General features: G+C 37.6%; 1 protein-coding gene across 9 annotated transcripts in view; it reads right to left on the bottom strand.

Annotated features, from left to right (window-relative positions):
* The window catches only part of RBMS3 (RNA binding motif single stranded interacting protein 3), a 1,316,996-nt gene that overhangs the window by 502,696 nt on the left and 793,699 nt on the right, over window positions 1-20,601 (bottom strand). For all 9 annotated transcript variants that reach the window (XM_053221878.1, XM_053221882.1, XM_053221883.1 and 6 more), the window contains exon 6: window positions 3,893-3,951. In XM_053221878.1, coding sequence (XP_053077853.1) covers window positions 3,893-3,951 — 59 coding nt within the window. The remainder of the gene's footprint in view (window positions 1-3,892; window positions 3,952-20,601) is intronic.

The following is a 20,601-nucleotide window of genomic DNA, read 5'->3' as shown; positions in this document are numbered from 1 at the left end:
TCTCCAAGGAGACTGGGGCATTTACTTCCTCACACCCCACTAAATACTAACTTGCATGTAAATATGCTGCTTGTGTAACAGCTCGTGAAAAATTGAACTCATATCATATCTTTAAAAGCAAAAATAAATAAATCCTGTCTTCCTAATATTTGGTTTTAATTGCATAGCCTTAGTCTGGAGGCAAAGTTGCAAATGATTCGGAAGGAAGTGTCTCAGAGAAGACCAAATCCAATTTGCATTCTCTAATGACAAGCTCCATGCTGTTAGTGATTTTGTTTGAAAAAGCCACCTCATCCTTTCCATCTCCTTCCTTGAGAAAGCCACAGTCAAGAAGAACTCAATTTCTGCGCATTATGAAAAACAAAAACAAAAACAAAAACCATAGCATTCTCTCCCAATCCGTTGCTATTATCATGACATTATTTTACAAAAAACAAAGAAACATATAGTCGTAGGCTACTAGTAATTCACAAAAAGAACTATCAAATATATATAACTGAAACCAGATCATTGTTTCCAAGAGTTGTTTTTTGTTTTGTTTGTTTTGCCTGAAAAGGCAACAAATTTGGAGAAACATAAAATAATAATCTATCACCCATATTCCCACCACCTTAAGATATTTTTTTTTTACCATTTCTAGTATTTCATACCACAGCTGACACCAGGTATTGTTGAGTGCTATCCATGTATACCTCATTTAATCATCAACTCAGGCCCTATTATTATCATCATTTTATAGATGGGGAATTGAGCCACCCAGCAAAGTTGAGTCATTTACCACAGGTGGCACAGCTACTAAGTGGAGAGGCGGTGTTCAAAGCAGGCCCTGGCTTCCCCACAGACATAAAGATAAGGAATACTTAGTCTCAAATATTTACTTTGCTCCATATTTATTTTACACATTATTTTGTATTCCTCCATATTCATGTAACTTCCTATAATCACTATGTTCATAATCTGACATAGTTTAAGTCTTCTTTCCTATCATTGTAATGCTTGGATCAGTTGCATATGCTCCATAAGCTAGAATTGGGAGGTTGCCTATATTTGTCCCAAGATAGAGAATGAAAGAGGGCCAAGCACGTGCATATTTATACATTCTTTAAAAATCTGTTTGAATACAATATGTGGGACAACAGTCTCCTTGTAATTACTAGTATCAATAATATTCCCTTTATCGTTCCTTTAACACTGACTTTTTAAAAAGACTCTACCAATTTCCGATGATACCAGTGAAGACGGGTGAACCAGGCACACAGGAAGCAGAATTGGAAGGCCTGCGTGAAATAACCTCGGCTTCCTGAGTGCATATAAGCTATCATTACTTTCATTTGCACGCTCCCAACTGTTTCCTAACTCACCCTGAGGACACTGCTCCTTTGTAGCCCTGTCGACTTTTCTTTTTCCTTCTAATACCTCTTCTCCCAGTGGATTATAGTGAGGAGTCCTCCTTGCTCCTATGTCCATCTGGTTTCCCTCCTACCCAAATCTCCAGTTTAGAATCCTCCATCACAAAATTTTATAACCAGTGAATCTTCATTTTCACTATGGTCTACAGATGCCCAGTATCATTGCTCACACCTTCTGGTTTACTTTCCCCAAAACTATGCCTGCTTCAATTCTTGGCGATTTCAATAAATATTTAGATGGTTGTTTCAACGTCTCGTTTATTCAGTTCTTTGAACTGTTCAACGATGTCACATCTTCCTCCCAACCTCAGAAATGTGCTCCCACGTTATCATTAACAACTATAAATAATTTTCCATAAATATAATTGCTGCCTCTTCCCAACTGCATGTAGTTTGTATGGGTGACCATTTCAAGGGCCAGAAAGGAATACTCTAAATAGGACTCAGAATACCATTAAAATAGTATTTTACCTCAAACATGAAAGTGACAGTAGTATCTTTCTGACCATGAGTGCTTAACTTTTAGGATACCAACCTCCACGTGCTTGATGAAGGTTGTAATTCAGAATCTCTACTGTTAACCCACAGACTCCAAATGCTGAGGCCAGAAAAGGCAACTGGAGACTTCTATCCATATTATGTATAATGACCATATATTAACTTCACCTTTTTCACACCACCCTCAAGGCAAAAGGTCTAATAGCCCTCTGCCCTCCCATGAAGTCATCTTTAGCTGCCCTTTTATTAAATGATCTTCCTAGGTGGTTCCATGGTTCCCTCTTCCTTCCTTCCTTTCTCTCTCCTTTTCCTCCCTCCCTCCCTCCCTCCTTCATCTCCTTCTGTATTTATTAGTGCTTATTATGAGACCAGGAGTCCCCAAACTACTTTTTAAATGCATATCACAATGAATAAGAATATTTTGTATCAGCAAACCCAAAATTTACACATTTATATGTATAAAACATATGCATTTGTAAAATTAACTAATATGTTCTACACCACACAGAGAAAGTTGATCTAAAAACAAAGAGAGATATATTCTAACATTTCCTTCTAGCATCCCCAGCTGAGAGTTTAGCATTGCTCTACAACACCTCACTTTGAAGATAAACTTTCTAGATTACACAGGTCCTGTCTTCATTGAGTTTAAGTCTCTTTGGAGGAAGAGACAGAGAATGAGGGAAAAAGAATTAAATAAGTAGTTACAAGAAAATGTGGACAGGGGTGTTAGGAGTTTCCATTCTAGTTATGTGGGTCTGCTCAACTACATTCTGAAACTCTTTCTTTCAAACACAGACCTTTCCCATGCCCATCCATTCTGACTTGCCTTTATAAACTTTATTCCCCCAAAAGGAATCTCCACCTCCTCCTCTCAGTTTTTTATGTATATCTCCAATATAGATACCTCCGTCATACTTTCAGGTACTTTAGGCTGATACGCTGACTCTAATAAGTATGTTACGATTCGTTTCTTCATTTTCTTGTTGGTTTCCTTTTCAAATTGAACTATTAGATGACAGAAACCATATCTTACTATTTTTCGTCTTGTAGTACCTAAGCACCTAGCACATTTGTGACTTTACGGGAGACGTGGAATGCTGTTTGTTTGTTTGTTTTTTAATTGCTGAATAGAACCTGAATACTGTCACCCAGATAGGCTGGGAAATATCTTCAGTGTATGAGTGCCTATTCCTAAAACATATGCACATTATATCTGTATGTGAAATAGGGGCAGTGTTTAGAATGATCGTGGCTCTACCATACTTCTGGTATTATAAGAAAGACTGGATTACAGGAACAACAAATAACATATGTTACAAGAAGCATTCCAATTTCCTAGCAAGAACTGAGTCATGCGAGAGAGACCATACAGATTTCACAAATAATATAAAATGCAACTCATGAAAGAGTATGGGATTCCCAGACATGAGGAGACATGAGTCACAGATATAGTCAAATAACTTCAGAAATGTTTGCAGGGGGGAAAAAAGCCTTAATAAGATGCCAACTCAGATCCCGAGAGATGCTGACAGCAGAAGCTTAGACACAATGGGCCCATCAGTAAATTCATTCCTAGTCAACCAATGTCACTAAAGCTTTAAGGAACAGATAAATTAAAACGTGCTTTGCATGGGGAAGTTCTCCCCAGAGTTCCTCATTTTTATATAGGAAATCAATTTGCATCACTGATGATATCATTCAAATCAGACAACCCCAAGTTGTTAAGAGGTAATTTAGTTTTACGCTGAAGCAATTTGATACTTGTTCTGATTTGTGATTTTCATTTTGTTTGTTAATGAAAAAAATTAATGAACAATGTTACTAGAAATACGACTCATCAAAGCCTTGGCATTATTAAAGAGGTTTGCCATATTCGTTACATCGTGATCATTGTGCAGCTGGTGTCTGGACTTCTGCCTTAAAGGAGACATCAATGGAACAGGCTAGGCAAGAGCCCAGGGTATAGATGCCCTTACACATACCTTTGCACTGATTTGTGTTTTTGTCCAGAATTGCCTTTGTGGATACAATTTTTCCATACCTGACAAAGAGAGAGAGAGAGAGAAATTCCACGTTATTATAGCCCAACGAAGACGCTTAAAATACCTTAAAGAACGTCGGTGCACACACAATTGAGCAGGAATAAACCAAGAAAACAAGCACTGTACTCCCATTTCACACCTGGATGATCACTTTTCACCAGCTCTTCCTTATAACTTGAGAATGTGCTTCCCTACGTAATCACTGGGTTGAGCCTTCAAAAATAAACCTGTCAGCCTGTCATAGGTGGCTGAAAGGGGGTTGTATGTGATTGTGATCAAAGTAAATCACACTGTGGATTGCTGGAGAAAAGCACAGACCTTGGCCCCAGCTTGAACAGGGCTTACATCCAGCTCTGGCACTCCCCTAGCGTTGTAACACTGAGCAGTTCAACACAACTTCTCCAAACTGTTTTTTTTTTTTTTTCATCTGTAAAAATGAGAATTGTAATACTTCCCTTACAGGATTTGGGAGAGGGTTATATTGAAAGATTAAGAGTTTCTAGCAGTGCTCCTAAGATAACTAGGATTTTTTCTTGTTACTAAAAATATATAGTGTGAGTTGAGACTAAAGACTGAATTTTGAATTCTCAATACCTGCCACCATATGTAATAGGAGCTCAATAAATGTTTGCTATAAACAAATGAATGATACAGGTAATCCAATGGTACTTCATACAACAATGACGTTTCCACCAGAAATACATATAAGCATATTCATTATCCTATCATCTCTTGCAGAAGACCTAGCTTAGGTTTCGTTTTTTAAAAGGTGGTTAATATGGAGAATGAAATTCAATCTCTTTAAGCCTGTTTCCTGAGGCATAAATGATAGAACCAAAGAAGATGGCTTCTAAAAGCCTGCCTTTCTTTAGGATTCCATGAAGGATGCTTCTCAATAATCATACTAACATGGAGAAATTATAATGCAAATTTAAGCAACAAGTTTACTAACTACTCATTCTCATGTTCAAGATTTCAGCCATGTCACAAAATATTTGGCAAGTTTTCTTGTAATTCTGTGTTCCTAAGCAAGTGTGAGAATATATGACAAATAGTAAATATCCCATGGAGTAATAAACTAGGTTCCCCCTCACCACTGTGTCTTTTGCATTTATAATCCCCTCTTATTAGGTCATTAACTCCTCGCAGTATTTTGGTGGTTATTTACTAATATTCTAGTGTTGATAATGTCATTGTACTAGAAATGTCTTTGCCTCTTTTCTTTCCCCCAGATGTTTTGACCAAGGATGAATTGAGGGTCCTCTAGAAATTTACAGAATTAATTTCATTATGAAAGCAATACCGCTGATAGCTTTGAAAATCATTCCAATAGGAGCCAACCTATTAACAGGTCATACTAGGAACTAGAATATACTTAGATGAAGGCGTCTGAGATAATTCCCACCAGTCACTTCCATGCTCGCGGTTAAAGTCAGCCAGACTGGCATGAAGCTGTCCAATAATGAACTGAATAGATCCTGTCATCATAATCCTGACATTTCAGCTACCACTGCATTTTCTACACCACTACAACTATAACTCTATAGTTAACTAAATCAAAGAGAGCATGGCTGAGAGTATCTACTACTATTTTGTAGATATAGAAAGTATAGTCTACGAAATCAGTAATTTGATCAAAATCACATAATTTGTGAAAGGGAGGGAACTGAACATGGGATTCTTAAAATGGGTGCAGTGCTTAACTATTATATCATCTGCCTCCAAAACAGAGAAGCGACATATATCGACTTTTCTAGTTTAATCAACCTTCATGTTTTTGAGAATCCGGGTATTAGACTCCAAGGCAATAGTGGTTAATACGTTGTGGCGACAAACCGCCAAGGCTCACATCTCAGTCCAGCCTGGGTATATCTGATTGGCTAAGTAAGCCTTAGGTGTGCTTTGTATCATTTCTCTATAATTCTATAAATCCATTTATTTAAACATTCATTTAGACTATTATATAAAATTATGTACATCTACGTATAAATATATAAAATGATTACAATAGTATCTAGGGTTGTTTTCAGGGTTAGGCAAGGTTTACTTAAATGAGGATAACGGTGGCTGGCACAGAATAAGTACTCATTAAGTATTAGCTCTTCTTGCAATTATTTCCTCCCTGTTATCTGCTACATAAAAATGTCTCTAGTCCTTGGCATTCTCTGATGTTGATAAGAAATGGAAGGGGTTAAAATTCTGTCCCAAATGACAGCTTAAAACATTACTACATAGACTGTCAAAATCTTACACTAAGAAATTTGGCAGGTAAAATTACTTACTAAAAAGGTAATTTACATTTACCCTTTATATTGTTATTTTTAACGTTAGGGATGACATTACTATGTTCTCACTGTACTTAACCATACAAATACCCCTACAGGTTTAAAGCTTTTGTGTGTTTGGTATGTATTCCTGAAATGTCTATTACTTCAAGTCTATTATGTTTTTTAAAGTTTATTTATTTATTTTGAGAGAGAAAGAGAGAGAGAAAGAGAGCAAGTGAAGTGCAGAGAGGGAAAGAAAGAATCCCAAGCAGATTCCACACCGTCAGCACAGAGCCCGACTCGGGGCTCGATCTCACAAACCATGAGATCATGACCTGAGCTGAGATCAAGAGTCAGGTACTTAACTGACTGAGTCACCCAGGCACCCCATGCCTATTATTATGCGAGCCCGCTTCCTCCAAAATTCCTCATCTTCCAACTGACCACCCTCCCCCCACCCCCCCAACCACCAACCAACACAGTCTCTCCTTCAAGTTGTATTTCAGCCCAAGAATTTCTCTTTTGGGAAAATAACCAGTAAAATAGTGTCATATTTGAACTGTCTTTCAGTCCACAAGGGTTCAAGGTATCTATAACTGCACTTACTAATGACAATAATGCTCGCTAAACTTAGGCTATTCGGGCAAGCAAACATTTACAAGATTACACGTATCTTTGTGTAGAAAACAAAAAGGGAGAAGAAAGGGAACATTTGCTGAAACTTTGTTTCCACACAAAGCACCATTAATACAGTATGGAAGAAGTAAAAACCAGAGGAAGAAAAAGAATTTAGAACATTTATAACCATCTCACATCAGGCACACAAACCCTTAAGACAAAAATACTTCTTAATTGGTTTCTAAAGCTACTCCTGAAAATTTTATATATAAAGTACCTTCCAAATTAAAATTTAGCTCTCTCTTTTAAAAAGGAAATTAAAAATTACTGTATCTCATAGTGAATTACATCTCCCAATGGGACTTTCAGCCTATGGTGTGCATACTGTCCTAGTATAACAATATTACTTGGATGTCTTTCTTTTCCTTCATTAAATGTAGAATATGTAAAAAAAAAAAATAGCTATCTTTTTTTACAACCAAGAAGGAAAAGAAAAATAAAAGAAATTATTTCTCATGGAAAGCATCCGTGAGTATTTAAAAAAAAATTAATGTTTATTTTTGAGAGAGTGTGTGTCAGCAGGGGAGGGGCAGAGAGAGAGGGAGACACAGAATCCGAAGCGGGCTCCAGGCTCTGAGCTGTCAGCACAGAACCCAATGTGGAGCTTGAACTCACGAACTGCGAGATCATGACTTGAGCCGAAGTCAGACGCTTAACCGAATGAGCCGCCCAGGCACCCCTAAAGCAACATTTTCCTAAAACGAAATTTTATGTCCCAGTATGCATTATAATATTACTGTAAACGCAAAGTCACTCACTCACACACACACACATACACATCAAAAAGCAAATTACGCTATTTCTTGATTTCCCTATTCCTAATTACGCTCCAGGCGAGGCTTTCGATAGCGCCAAATCTCGAAACAATAGGACACAACTGAGCATATCTGACTCAGCCACTAACCTGAATAGAGCTAAAGGTATGTAATTCCTTGGCTCAGTTACAGGATTCTGCATTAACAATTATTTCACAAAGCTGGGATATGCTTTAAACAACAAGAGAAGGTATTTAATGGGCCATTGGTTCCAGTTCGTGTTTGAACTCTCACGATGACAAACAGGTACTTTCTGCATGACTGGTGCTGTATTCTCCATGCTCTGCAAAGTCAACATCTGATGGAGGTAAATAAAGTGTAGACATTTTTTTTAAGACCCAAACCACCGTAAACAGAAAAGCCACCAATGTACTATACCTGTGAAGAATTCTATTCAACTTTTCTTCCTGATCTTTTGTCAAAGTAACTAATGGACTACAGTAAAAACTGCTGTATAGACTAATGATACATTTTTACACACTCTGAAGAAAAAGACCTATGTCTGCGGCAAAAGGTATTTCCAAAAGTAAATTATTTCATTTATTTCCTCTTCCTCTTCTTTGGGTTTAGAGAAGACTGTTAGTATTCATAAAGTCTTTCTTTATGACATCCCTGAGTAGAAAGCAGAATCTGGTATACAGAGAAAAATATTATTTACCTAGAATTATTATAAAAATTTTAATTTGTAAAATTAAGTTATTTTTTAAATATAAATTATATTTTAAAATATAAAGGAATTATATCTCTAGAAAGAGGCTATTTCAAGAAGATGCTTGGAAATAGACAGCTGAGCACTGACACCATGTGCCTTCTGGCTCCAGAAGCTTTCAGACAAATCCGATCCATTTTCCATGCTTTCATTTCATACAGCTAGAAGAGATACAAGATTATCCACAGTCAACTTCCTCCAGGGGGTTCAACTTCTTGAGGGAAGCACATAAACGAAGTGAGCACATTCAGTATCTTCTCTTGGCCAATGTGTGAAGCCCCTAATTCACGGTGCTAGAATGCTTTTGGACATAAGATATGTGACTCCATACAATAATATCTGCATATTCAACAGGTATCGTGAGTGCCCACACATTCTCCAAATCCAGCCATGTCCCAAGGAACATGTTCTTTCTATTCTAAGAGGACTCTGTAAAACAGTAGTCATTCCACAGTAACTGTCCCCTGATTGTATTTTATGTATTCATAACTGAGTGTTATGTGTTTATGTGTGTGTTGTCTATTAGCTCACTTTTACTATAGCTTGTCAACCCAAGTTTTACATTTAATTTTTTAAAGAATACTCAATTCTTTCTGGCATCTACTCTTATTCTTAAACAGCATTTGGGTCAAACTATTTGTTGATACACTTGATTATTCCACAGGCAACCCTAATTTGAACTAATAGCATTTTTTATTTTCCAAAGTTGAAAAGAAAATAGAGCTATTATGGGTCTACTCTTCGTGCATTATGAAGACATCAAATTGGTGGGATCTTTCTATAAAGGATTTATTTTTAAATCCTTTTGCTGAATCACCCACTGTGTATATTAATTCAAAAAAATACAGGCAAAGACTGAAAATAGAGTCTCCACAGTCAATTAACTCCCAGCTAACTCATTTTTCACATGCCTTCTGTATTGATACCAGACTCGAAAAAGGTACCGCATTTATTTAATGGATGAAACATTATCCTTTCGGAAAATGTGGCTGTTTGTCTACTTCTTGATGGTTCATTCATTATTTGGCATTTCGGGATGCTAATGGAGTATATCTATCGCTTTAGGGATCCAGGAGGAATGTGGTGGGGCTATGCATTTGATGGGCCACGTCAACCAGGCTTCATCTACAAAAGAAGTCCACAACTCAGTAATATTCTGAAGCCTTAGAAAGTTCAATCTACCATCGAGAGGCCAATGCCAGCAATAACTGAGTTAGGCTGAACTATGTCCCCTCAAAACTCATGTGTTGAAGTCTTAACCCCCAGTACCACAGAATGTAACCCGTATTTAGAGAGCCTTTAAAGATATAATTAAGGCTTTGGGTATCCTATGACTGGTATCCTCATAGATTAGGACAAAGATAGGCACAAAGGAGAGACCACGTGAGGACAATGGGAAAAGATGGCCATTTGTAAGCCAAAGGAGAGAGCCTTGAAAGAAACAACCCACCAACATCTGGATCTCCTACTTCTCACTTCTAGAACGGAGAAAACAAATTTCTGTCATTTAAGCCACACAGTGTGTAGTATTTTGTTACGGTAGCCCCAGAAAATTTATATAATAATGTCTTCTCCAAACCCTGGAAAGCTTTGGAAAAGGCTTGAAGTGAGAATATTTAGACCACTCTACTCCTTTAAAATCCTTCACTCAATGATTTTGTAGTTGGTCCCTCCAAGCCCTAACCTAACACTTCAAACTCTTTGTCACCCAACATACGTGTGGATAACAGAGGCCAAGAAGTATCCCAGCATCAGCTAGTGCAGGGAACTAATAATCTAGAACCCGGTTCTTGGCCTTGTAGTCTGGGCATTCTTCTCCTCTCCTCCCTTCCCCAACCCAGAGATAATAAAATTCCTGTTTGAATCATGGATCTATACCAAGGAGATTTCACAAGTCCATTGTGCAAACTAAAACGTCATTTATTAACTAATAACGTGAGAATAACACATTACAAAGAACACAAAATAAGACTTTCTAGCTGGGAAAACTGAAGAAAACTTCTCAGAAGAGGAAGTGTTTAAAGAAAGGGCAATGCTTTGGCAATCAAGCTTTTTATACTTCTTAGGGATAATAAAAGCAATTCTAAAAAAGAGTTTTAATTTCTACATCAGTGTATTATTTGGTAAATTACTATTTTCACACTACAAACAGTTTCACCAAAATTCTATGGCTATAACACTACATTTACAATCTGATCGACTCTAACACAACGGTCCTAAAGGAAGGTTAACATGCACCAGAGTTTCTTGGAGGGCTTATTAACACAGAGACTGCTGGCACTCCTCCCCAAAATACTGACTCAGTAGGTACAAGATGGGTCTAAAGAATCCGCATTTCTAACAATCCCAGGTGACGCCAGGTGACGCCAATACAACTAGACAGTCTTTTGAAAACCACCACTTCAAGAGAATGGCACACTAACAGCAAAGCATGTGTGGTTTATTCTCTGCAAGACTCCAGAGACTAAGGGAGCTTTCTGCAGACATGGAAAACGACTTTCAAAACTGCAAACATTTGCTTTTGATAAAATGATAGCCCATGTTTAAAAGACAGAACAAAATTTTTTCAGAGTTTTTGCTTATATACATATATATATGTAATATATATATACACACAGGTATATATACGTATAATACATATATTTGTATATATACACACATGTATACATACATATAATACACACACACACACACACACACACACACACACATATATATTTGGAATTTTTTCAGGTACTTTTTAGAAAGAAGGTCCAAAGACAACACATGGGAAATGTCTATGTTAACTCTCTTCCTTCACCTAAAATAACTAGTGGCTAATCAGTAGTTTGATTGAATTACGGTGCTAATTTAGTAAGAGAACTGGCAGATAATGATTAGAACTGTTTAGTGCTTTTGCCCATTAATTACAAATGGTTGTAAACCCAGAAAAGATATACCAGACCAACAATGAATGCTTTCAAATTCCAAAATAAAACAAAACAAAATCATTAGGCTCCTGGTTCTTAGAGTTAGTAACTCTTGCGCAATGCTTCAGATGACATATTTACATTAAATATTTAGGGTATATACCCTACCTTCTTGGTGAAAACTTGTGAAAAAGTGGTTTCCATGCAAGCAGGATTGAAATGACATCTTTTGGGTACTTTCTGCAACCGATCATAGCACATTTCAGCATGTTTAACATCCTTTAACATTTGATCTGCTAATGTGGAAAGACAATGGGCTTTTGTCTAATTAATACGGACTTGAATATGAACTCCACCACCCATATGATGTGGAAAAAATTACTCAATGGTTCTGTGCCTCAGTTTTCCTGATCTGTATAACACAATCACTAATATCTGCTTTTAACAGTGACTGTAAAGATGAAATAAAGTAGTATTAAAATTCCTAGTACAGGGGCGCCTGGGTGGCTCAGTCGGTTACGCATCCGACTTCGGCTCAGGTCACGATCTCACGGTCGGTGAGTTCGAGCCCCGCGTCGGGCTCTGGGCTGATGGCTCAGAGCCTGGAGCCTGCTCCCGATTCTGTGTCTCCCTCTCTCTCTGCCCCTTCCCCGTTCATGCTCTGTCTCTCTCTGTCTCAAAAATAAATAAACGTTAAAAAAAATTAAAAAAAAATTCCTAGTACCATATGTGGCATGTTGACATTCCTTCTGTTCCCTTACGAAATCCTGCTTTCTGCTTTGTTACCTACATACTTACGGTATAGCATAAAAATGATAACTTGGATAACATCTCTCTGGGTGTTTTGTGTGTTTTTGTTGTTTCAAGGGAACTCTATGCCACATGTGGGGCACAAATTCAGGACCTTGTAATCAAGAGTCACATGCTGTACTGACCGAGCCATCCAGGTGCCCCTTGGATACTCTCTCTTGACTCTGATAAAGCCAACATGGTCAGGTTAAATGCTTGCTGAAGCCCCCTTAGGAAGCACATGTGTTAGCATTCATATGGCTTGTCATTTATATTCTGAGTCAGTTCACAATTTCTTCTTCACTTGCTCATTCTCCTCCTGGCAATACCTAATGACTTGCTTCACCCACACTCCAGTCCCAGCCGTGTCAATGCTGCCTCCATTACCTCCTCAAAGGCTTTGCCTTCGAACCTTCCCACCATTGTACTCAGTCTACCACCCCTTAACCTTGGCATTCCCTGCTTGTCACTGCTGTTAGCTCCTAGTTTGTTCATGTGCAGTTGACTGTGAACAGTACTCCACTCCTTGTGCTATTTTGTCTTCAAGAACTCAATCCAAGTCGCAAGGTCTTCTCTACATGGTTTTTAGATTTGAGATTTTAAATACCTCCTTTATCAGAACCAAAGCCGTCTTGTCAGGAATTTGGGGGTTCCCCTTTAAAACCTCTCTTGGGGCGCCTGGGTGGCTCAGTCGGTTGGGCGTCCGACTTCAGCTCAGGTCACGATCTCGCGGTCCGTGAGTTCGAGCCCCACGTTGGGCTCTGTGCTGACAGCTCGGAGCCTGGAGCCTGCTTCGGATTCTGTGTCTCCCTCTCTCTCTGCCCCTCCCCTGCTCATGCTCTGTCTCTCTCTGTCTCAAAAATAAATAACGTTAAAAAAAAATTTTTTTAAATAAATAAATAAAAATAAATAAATAAAACCTCTCTAATTTTCATCCCGATGTGTTCTATCTGGTCGACACTCATTTCTGTAGCACCTTCAATGGGTCAGCCCCTGTTCTGAGCTCTTTAGTTATATCCACTCTTGTCAATCATCACGACAGCCTCATGAGATAGACTCTACCACTACCTATGGTTTATAGATGAGGACACAGAGACGGAGACACCTAAGTAACTTCTCCAAGGTCACATGACTAGGAAGCAGCAAAAGCAGAATCAAATCCCAGGCAGCCTGACGTCAGAGCACACAGTCTGCCAACACTTCAATCTGCTGTCTCTCAGTTCCAGTGCTTCCTATCCTCTCTCAAGATAGCCTCACTCCTCCTGTTCTCTCCTCCAACTCCCATTCATCCCTGCCACACCTTTCGCTGGCCTGTTTCCCTATATATCACCTATGTTTTCTGAAACTTAACCTTCTTCCAGAGCCAAGGCTCTTTCTCCTCTGCCTTCCCTTGAACATTTGCAGATCCTCTCCTTCTACATACAGGCTATAATCAGGTTTCTCTCTTTGCATTTCTTGCCAGACTTTTCTGAAATGATTGCTCTGCTCGTGCTACCTCTTTCTGTTAATTATCTAATTTTTTTTTTTTTTACTTAACTCTTAAATACTGGCTTTTATCTACTGAGACAGAACTTTGAAAACTAACTAGTAACTTCTTAATTAATAAAATTACTGTTATCATCATCCTTGACTTCTCACTATCATTTAGCTTTGGGGGGGGGCGGATATAATTTAGCCCTCTTAAATACCTTCCTCTTGAAATATTCGTTTCTTGGGTCCAATGCATTACATTGACTTGTTCTTATCTTCCTTTCTTGCAGACAGTTATCCCTTGATTTGCCTTCTTCACTTTCTCCCTCTCCCACTCCAGGTTCCAAAAGTGGGTGTACCTCATGCTTACCCTTCAGCCTACTTGTATTTTGGTGCTACAGTATACGCTGCGCTGGTAATTCTCAAAAATAGCACGCATCAGAATAGTCTGTATGGCTTCTTATAACTCTGGGCCCCAACCTCAGAGTTTCCAATTCAGCTTCTCTGGAATTGTGTGCGATCAGGCACAAGAATTTGAATGTCTTAACACTGAAACCTCAGCAGAGACTCTCCAATTAGAGCCATTTGATTTTCCCCGTTGGGTGTTAAATGGTCATCTCAAATGACACAACATATTCTGTTTTCTCCCTACTCTGAAAACATTTGTAGGGAAGAAGCAAGTGAGGTAGCAAACTGTTCACAGGGTAGAGATTACAGAGAACTGGAGATCTCTAGCCCAGGATGAAGGAGCATCTGGTTTTCATCTGCAGCCATTGTTACCATGAAGGAGTATGATCCTGATGCTGCTAAGCTTCCTGATTTTTTTTTGAAAGAAACCTGGATTTTCTAGCAAAATTTTTCAAAGTTTAAGTCTCAGCGTTTTTGTAGAAACAATGTGAAAGCCAAATAAAACTGCTCTTGTAGATAGACTTGAACCTGAAGACCATCACTTTGTGATGTTGGCACCAATGTCTTCCAGCCTCTCCTCTCTCTGAATAACCTAGGCCCTTCAAGGGTAAACTGCACGTTCTGACTTTCTGGTCTACTGGCTTTTTTTCCCAAATCTGAATAGTTGTGCTCACAGCCAGTATATAATCACATCATCATCATCATCATCATCATCATCATCATCATCATCACCTCCACCATTATTTATTATTACTATTATTTTACTGTTGTGTGACATAATCTTCTTGTTCTCTATGAGATTGTCTCTTTAACCAGACCTTGATTTTTCAGGGGTCAGGCTTCTCTGATCGTCTTTAAAATACCCAGTGTAGAGCTTGATGCATAATAATCCTCTCTGAAAAATCTGTTGATTTTTAAGTCACTTTTACGGAACTGCCAGTGTTTTTCTACATCAGAAACACCAATGAATGACGGGACTACCCTTATACACAAACACGTATGTTTCTACCATCAGTTGAGCACCTGCTACATGCCAGCCACTACACAGAATATATTAGCTATTTTATTCTGAATTCTCACAACTACCTAAGAAGTCAATATTAGTATTCTGATTTTTTAAAGATGAAAAGAGAAGGTAGATGTATTAAGCTACTTGCTCAAGCAGACACAGCTATTGAATTATACTGATTACATTTAAATTCAGGTGCATTTGGCTATAAAACCCTTACTCTTTCCTTGATATCGCACTGTCATCAATACATAATGAACAAGCCTGGATACGAGTCGGTCCTCTGGCCCGCCAAAGGGCCACAAAAAGATTTTTAAGTCTTTTGCAGATGTTGGACATGATTAGTCCCCTGAATGGCGGAAGAATGACCCACATTCACTGGAAATAGTATAGCTGGACATTCATCATTGATTGTTAAAACTCATTTCCAAAGAAACCTATTCCTTAAAGAAGCTTGTGACTTCACAGCATGTAGAATGTTCTAGTAGGACTGTGAATCTAGTATCAACTGAATGCACAATGAAAAACAGCATCACAGCAAAATTTTGCTGTTTGGGAAAGATATCGAACCACAGATTCTGAAAATTCTGGCATTATCTATGCCCTCAATAGTATAAGAGAAAACCGTATCAGATGTGCAGCATATGTAACCGTTTTGAGGGCCATATTTCAGAAGCAGTGGAGTTGAGCTGTTGAGAGCACACTCTTGGTTTCCACGGTATCCCCTGGTACCAAAGAATGTAATCAGGTTCTCAGAGAAATTTTGTGATGGTGCTGATTGCTATTAAAGTAGTAATTCCCAATCCTGCCATCGTCACTTAGCTTCATTCTAATTCCCTCTTAGGTTTTCTGTGTCACTACCCTCACCCTCCTCATCGCAACTTGTGTGACATCTTTCTTATGCCTATTCTCTCTTCCCCAAACAGCTAATTTCAATTTTGGTTATAATCCAACAGACATTGAGCATATTCATATTAGCCAGTGCACTCTATCAGCAATTGTGTTAATGACAAAAATACAAAATGCATTGTATTGTTCTACACTGTAACTCATCCTGTCCTGATATTGAGGATGAGTTACTCATGGGTAGAGAATAGGTCTTACTCATTTTCTATCCCTGGCCTTACACACAGAACTCACTCACTAAGTGTTTGGTAGATGAGTAAACAAATGACTGAATACTGCAGATCCAACATCAGATAAGACAGTCAGGATGGCAATGGGAATCAAGTTTATCTGGGCAGAGGTATATCTCCCACTTCTCACGTAGCAAAGTATATATCCAACTGATGATGCTACATCACGTTTTATATCTTATGTTCAGCACATTCACTGCCTCTCATTCAAAAAGAGAGTGGGCTGTAACATCACTCAGGAGCCAAACTAAGACCTAGTTTTAAAGTCTTTACTGTAAAGTGTTTTATGGCACTATATTATTTGAAATCTACAAAGAGACCCGAAGAAGAAAGTGACATAAAATACTGAGAGACAAATTTCATATAGTACAGCAGCTGCTGTAAGGTTTTAATGGGTACACAGTTTTTACTCTTGGAATGAGGAAGTGCCTAATACAGGGGACTCCATAGCAGTTCCCAGGGAGATTTGTCTGTAGAAGAATGATAGTCTTGAGCTGTCTGTGGAATCTTTCTGAGCTTCATCACTTTCAAAAATGCATTTCTGTGATTAAGTAATACAAGATTCCCACTGCGTCATTTAAAAAAATCAGAACTCACAATGGGAAAAATGGACAAAACCATACAATGTAGAAAGAAGTGGGGCGAGGAAGGTAATTTTTTTTAAAGCTCACAAATACACAAAGCAGAAAAGATGAGAATCAAGCCCAACTTTCAAGTAATTCTCTTATCCTTAATTCTAAACACTTATCAAACAAAATACCCAAGTGGATAGGAACACAGCCTTTTCTTTTTCTTTTCTTTTTTTGTCAACACATCCATCTCTGCATTAAGTTGTGAGAAGTATATTGGACTAAGCGGCTCTGTGTCACTCTCCAAGATTCAGACTCTGTGGATCAATAGCAGGAAGCCCACTGTCCAATGGATATTCAAATAATTGATAACATTAATCAGTGGTGCTGTCCAATTACCTATGAGAGGATTATGTGCCTTATAGATTCTCTGTATTATCCATAGCACTTTTTAAATTATATGTAATATACATCTAACTAGCACATCAGGTAAGTGGGAAGACGTAATAAAAGAATGCATGCTAAGCCTTTTATCTTAGTGAAAAGCTTACAGTAGATATTCAAAAACAGTACTTGCTGGGTGATGATCAGTCTCTCAATTATTTAACGGTCAGAAAATTCAGACTGATGTTATAAATAGATTCCAAAAAAACATAATTAAGAAAGTGAGTAGATGGCAAACTTTGTTTAATTCAGTGACTCCTGGTTCATTTGTCGTAACCCTTCTCACTCTTACTGCAAATGTACACAGACACACAGCCCTGAGTGCCTGCCTTTCATTCCACTAGGGAAATGTTTTGCATGAGAAAGAACACACCTATGGCACTTGAGAAGGTCGTGGGCTAAAGGGAAAACACAAGAAAAAATCAGCTATTCGTCATATGAGCAATGGTTACAGATGTGTATTACATAATAAGAATTCACCTAGATGTATGTATACAGACAAGATGTGATATATTCTGCTCAGGAGGTGGCCGCCTCTTCACTTGTCTTAAAGTTAACTACTGGTAAGCCAAAGTAAAAGTCGATACATTTAGATGGCATGTATTTTTCATATGCATGAGAATATAATTGGTTCCACTTTTCTTAACACTAAATGTAATGAAAAGCCACATTTCACGCCCGTAAACCTGAAATTCTATTAATAGTCTTCAGCCCACACCTCACCTGAGTACTGACATTTTAATAAGTTGATTATTTTCTCCATTTTAGAGGGAATATATCTCATAAAGTCAGATTTGGAAAATGTAGGAAAAAAATAGAAAGATGGAAATTATTCATTATTTCAACACACAAACACTCTATTTGTTAATATCCTTTTCTATATACATTTGTTCTGATTTATGTGTTTCATATAACCAATCAACTTATATAATCTTATACTCGGCACTGAGACTTTTAAGGACTTTCTATATGATTTTTAAGAATAAACAATGTATTTAACATAAAAATCCTTTCACTACTGTTAGAAAATGTTAACCACATCAGCCACACACAAACAAGCAGGCATGAAAACTAGTGGTGATCCTCACTGGGTGGTTTGTCATTTACATACTTAAAAAGGAATCTTTATTATCACCAACTCATCCATTAATTACCTTATTTCTTCAGTGACTAGTTACCAAGTACCAAAGAATACCCTCAGGAATGTAAAGGTGACAGCTCATTTACTGCATTTCTACTCTCTTGGTTTTGTTTCAAGTGTAAGTATCATTATTCCAATGTATGTTCCCATAATGAGAAACTTTGAAAGAATGAAGGTGTGGGCAGCTGACAGCTCCTAACGAAAACGTCTATCGGCTATTGTAGAATTAGTATTGCTACAGGTATCTTTTGGGCTAACATTCACTGTTCCCTCCTCGAAATTGCATGTTTCTCCAAAAAATAGCATCAGAAAGCACACAGAACTGTGTTTTGCGTACGTGTGTGTATAGAGGGGTCCCTTTCTACAGCCTCAACAGCGAGGTCACATAGAAGGATGTAATCTTGTTTGAGATATCAGTAGTATTTCTATTTAAAGTTGGTGATACACTGAGAGTTCATTCACTGCACATAAGTCACATGTCTTTGAAAGATGCAGAGGAATCTTTGACACTTTGGAACTTCAAATTCCTATTACATGGCAGCTGAGTATTTTGAAGAATTTACTACAAATTACATTTTAAAAAACAAGCAGACATTTTAAAAACTGAAAATACACATCATTTTCGACATCATTTTCCATATTGTACTCAAAGATTTAAGTTTGGGAGAGCCTGGGTGGCTCAGCTGGTTAAGCGTCGGACTTCAGCTCGGGTCATGATCTCACAGTTCGTGAGTTATAGCCCCGCAGTCAGGTTCTGTGCTGACAGCTTGGAGCCTGGAGCCTGCTTCGGATTCTGTTGTCTCCCTCCCTCTATGCCCCTCCCCTACCTGTGCTCTGTCTCTCTCTCTCTCTCAAAAATGAAAAAAATGAAAAAAAAATTTGTAGTTAGTCATGGATTATTTTTTTTTTTTAGATTTTAGTGTTTATATCCATATACCGTCTTGCTTTGTGTTACATTTGTTACAGTTCATAATACTGAGTTTATTATAATTCAAATTAAAAGTAAATTATATATAATTATATATATAATATAATATATATTATAATTATATATCAACTAAAATTATATATGTGATTGTTACATGTTATGTATAACATATATATGTATATGTATATACATATGTATATACATATATATGTATATATATTTATATGTTATGTTATATGTTAACTTAGGTAAATATATTAATAAGTATATGAATGAATATTGAATATGTGAAAGATGATTTATAACATGTAAAAGATGTAAATGTTTTTTAGATGAATATAAATCATGGGATTAAGAAATTAATTATCTCATTTATTTGTTCATTTTTAATTTAAATCCAAGTTAGTTAACATGTGTGTAATAACGATTTCAGGAATAGAATTTAATGATTGATCACTTACATTTAACACCGAGCGCTCATCCTAACAAGGGCCCTCCTTAATGCCCATCGCCCATTTAGCCCATCTCCCAACCCAACACCCCATCAGCAACCCTCAGTTTGTTCTCTGTATTTAAGAGTCCCTTAAGGTTGGTTTCCCTCTCTGTTTGTATATTATTTTTGCTTCCCTTCCCCTATGTTCATCTGCTTTGTTTCTCAAATTGCACGAGTGAAATCACATATGTGTCTTTCTCTGACTTATTTTCCTTAGCACAATATGATCTAGTTCCATCCATGTTGTTGCAAATGGCAAGATTTCATTCTTTTTGATCACTAATATTCCATTGTATATTTAAGAAATTATTAGGGGGACCAGGGTGGTTCAGCTGATTAAGTGTCTGACTCTCAGTTTCTGCTCAGGTCATGATCTCATGGTTTTGTGAGTTCAAGTTCCATGTCGGGCTCTACACTGACAGTGTAGAGCCTGCTTGAGATCCTCTTTTCTCCCTCTCTATCCTCCCTGCTGCTCACGCTGTCTCTGTCTCTGTCAAAACATAAACTTAAAAAAAATTTTGTAAGAAATCATTAGTTGTAATTGTGAAAAATCTTGCTTGCCTCTCTCTAGCCCCATTTTCTACACTTTCCTTCATAGATATCCCTACTGTATATTCTGTGATAAAATATCCCTTGCTTTTCTCTATTGTTTTAACATACACATATCATGTATATCATTTAGTTTTGTTCATGTTAGAACTTTACTTAAATGAATCATAGTTCACATATATTACTTCAACTTGCTTATTTTCACTTAACATTTTCTTTTTTTTTTCTTTGAGAGAGAGGGGGGGAGAGAGAGAGACAGACAGACAGACAGACAGACAGACATAGAATCTGAAGCAGGCTCCAGGCTCTGAGCTGTCAACACAGAGCCTGACGCG

The sequence above is a fragment of the Acinonyx jubatus genome, chromosome C2 (genome assembly GCF_027475565.1).
Source record: "Acinonyx jubatus isolate Ajub_Pintada_27869175 chromosome C2, VMU_Ajub_asm_v1.0, whole genome shotgun sequence".
In the NCBI taxonomy this organism is placed as follows: Eukaryota; Metazoa; Chordata; class Mammalia; order Carnivora; family Felidae; genus Acinonyx; species Acinonyx jubatus.
This window is presented reverse-complemented; position numbering and strand designations above follow the sequence as displayed.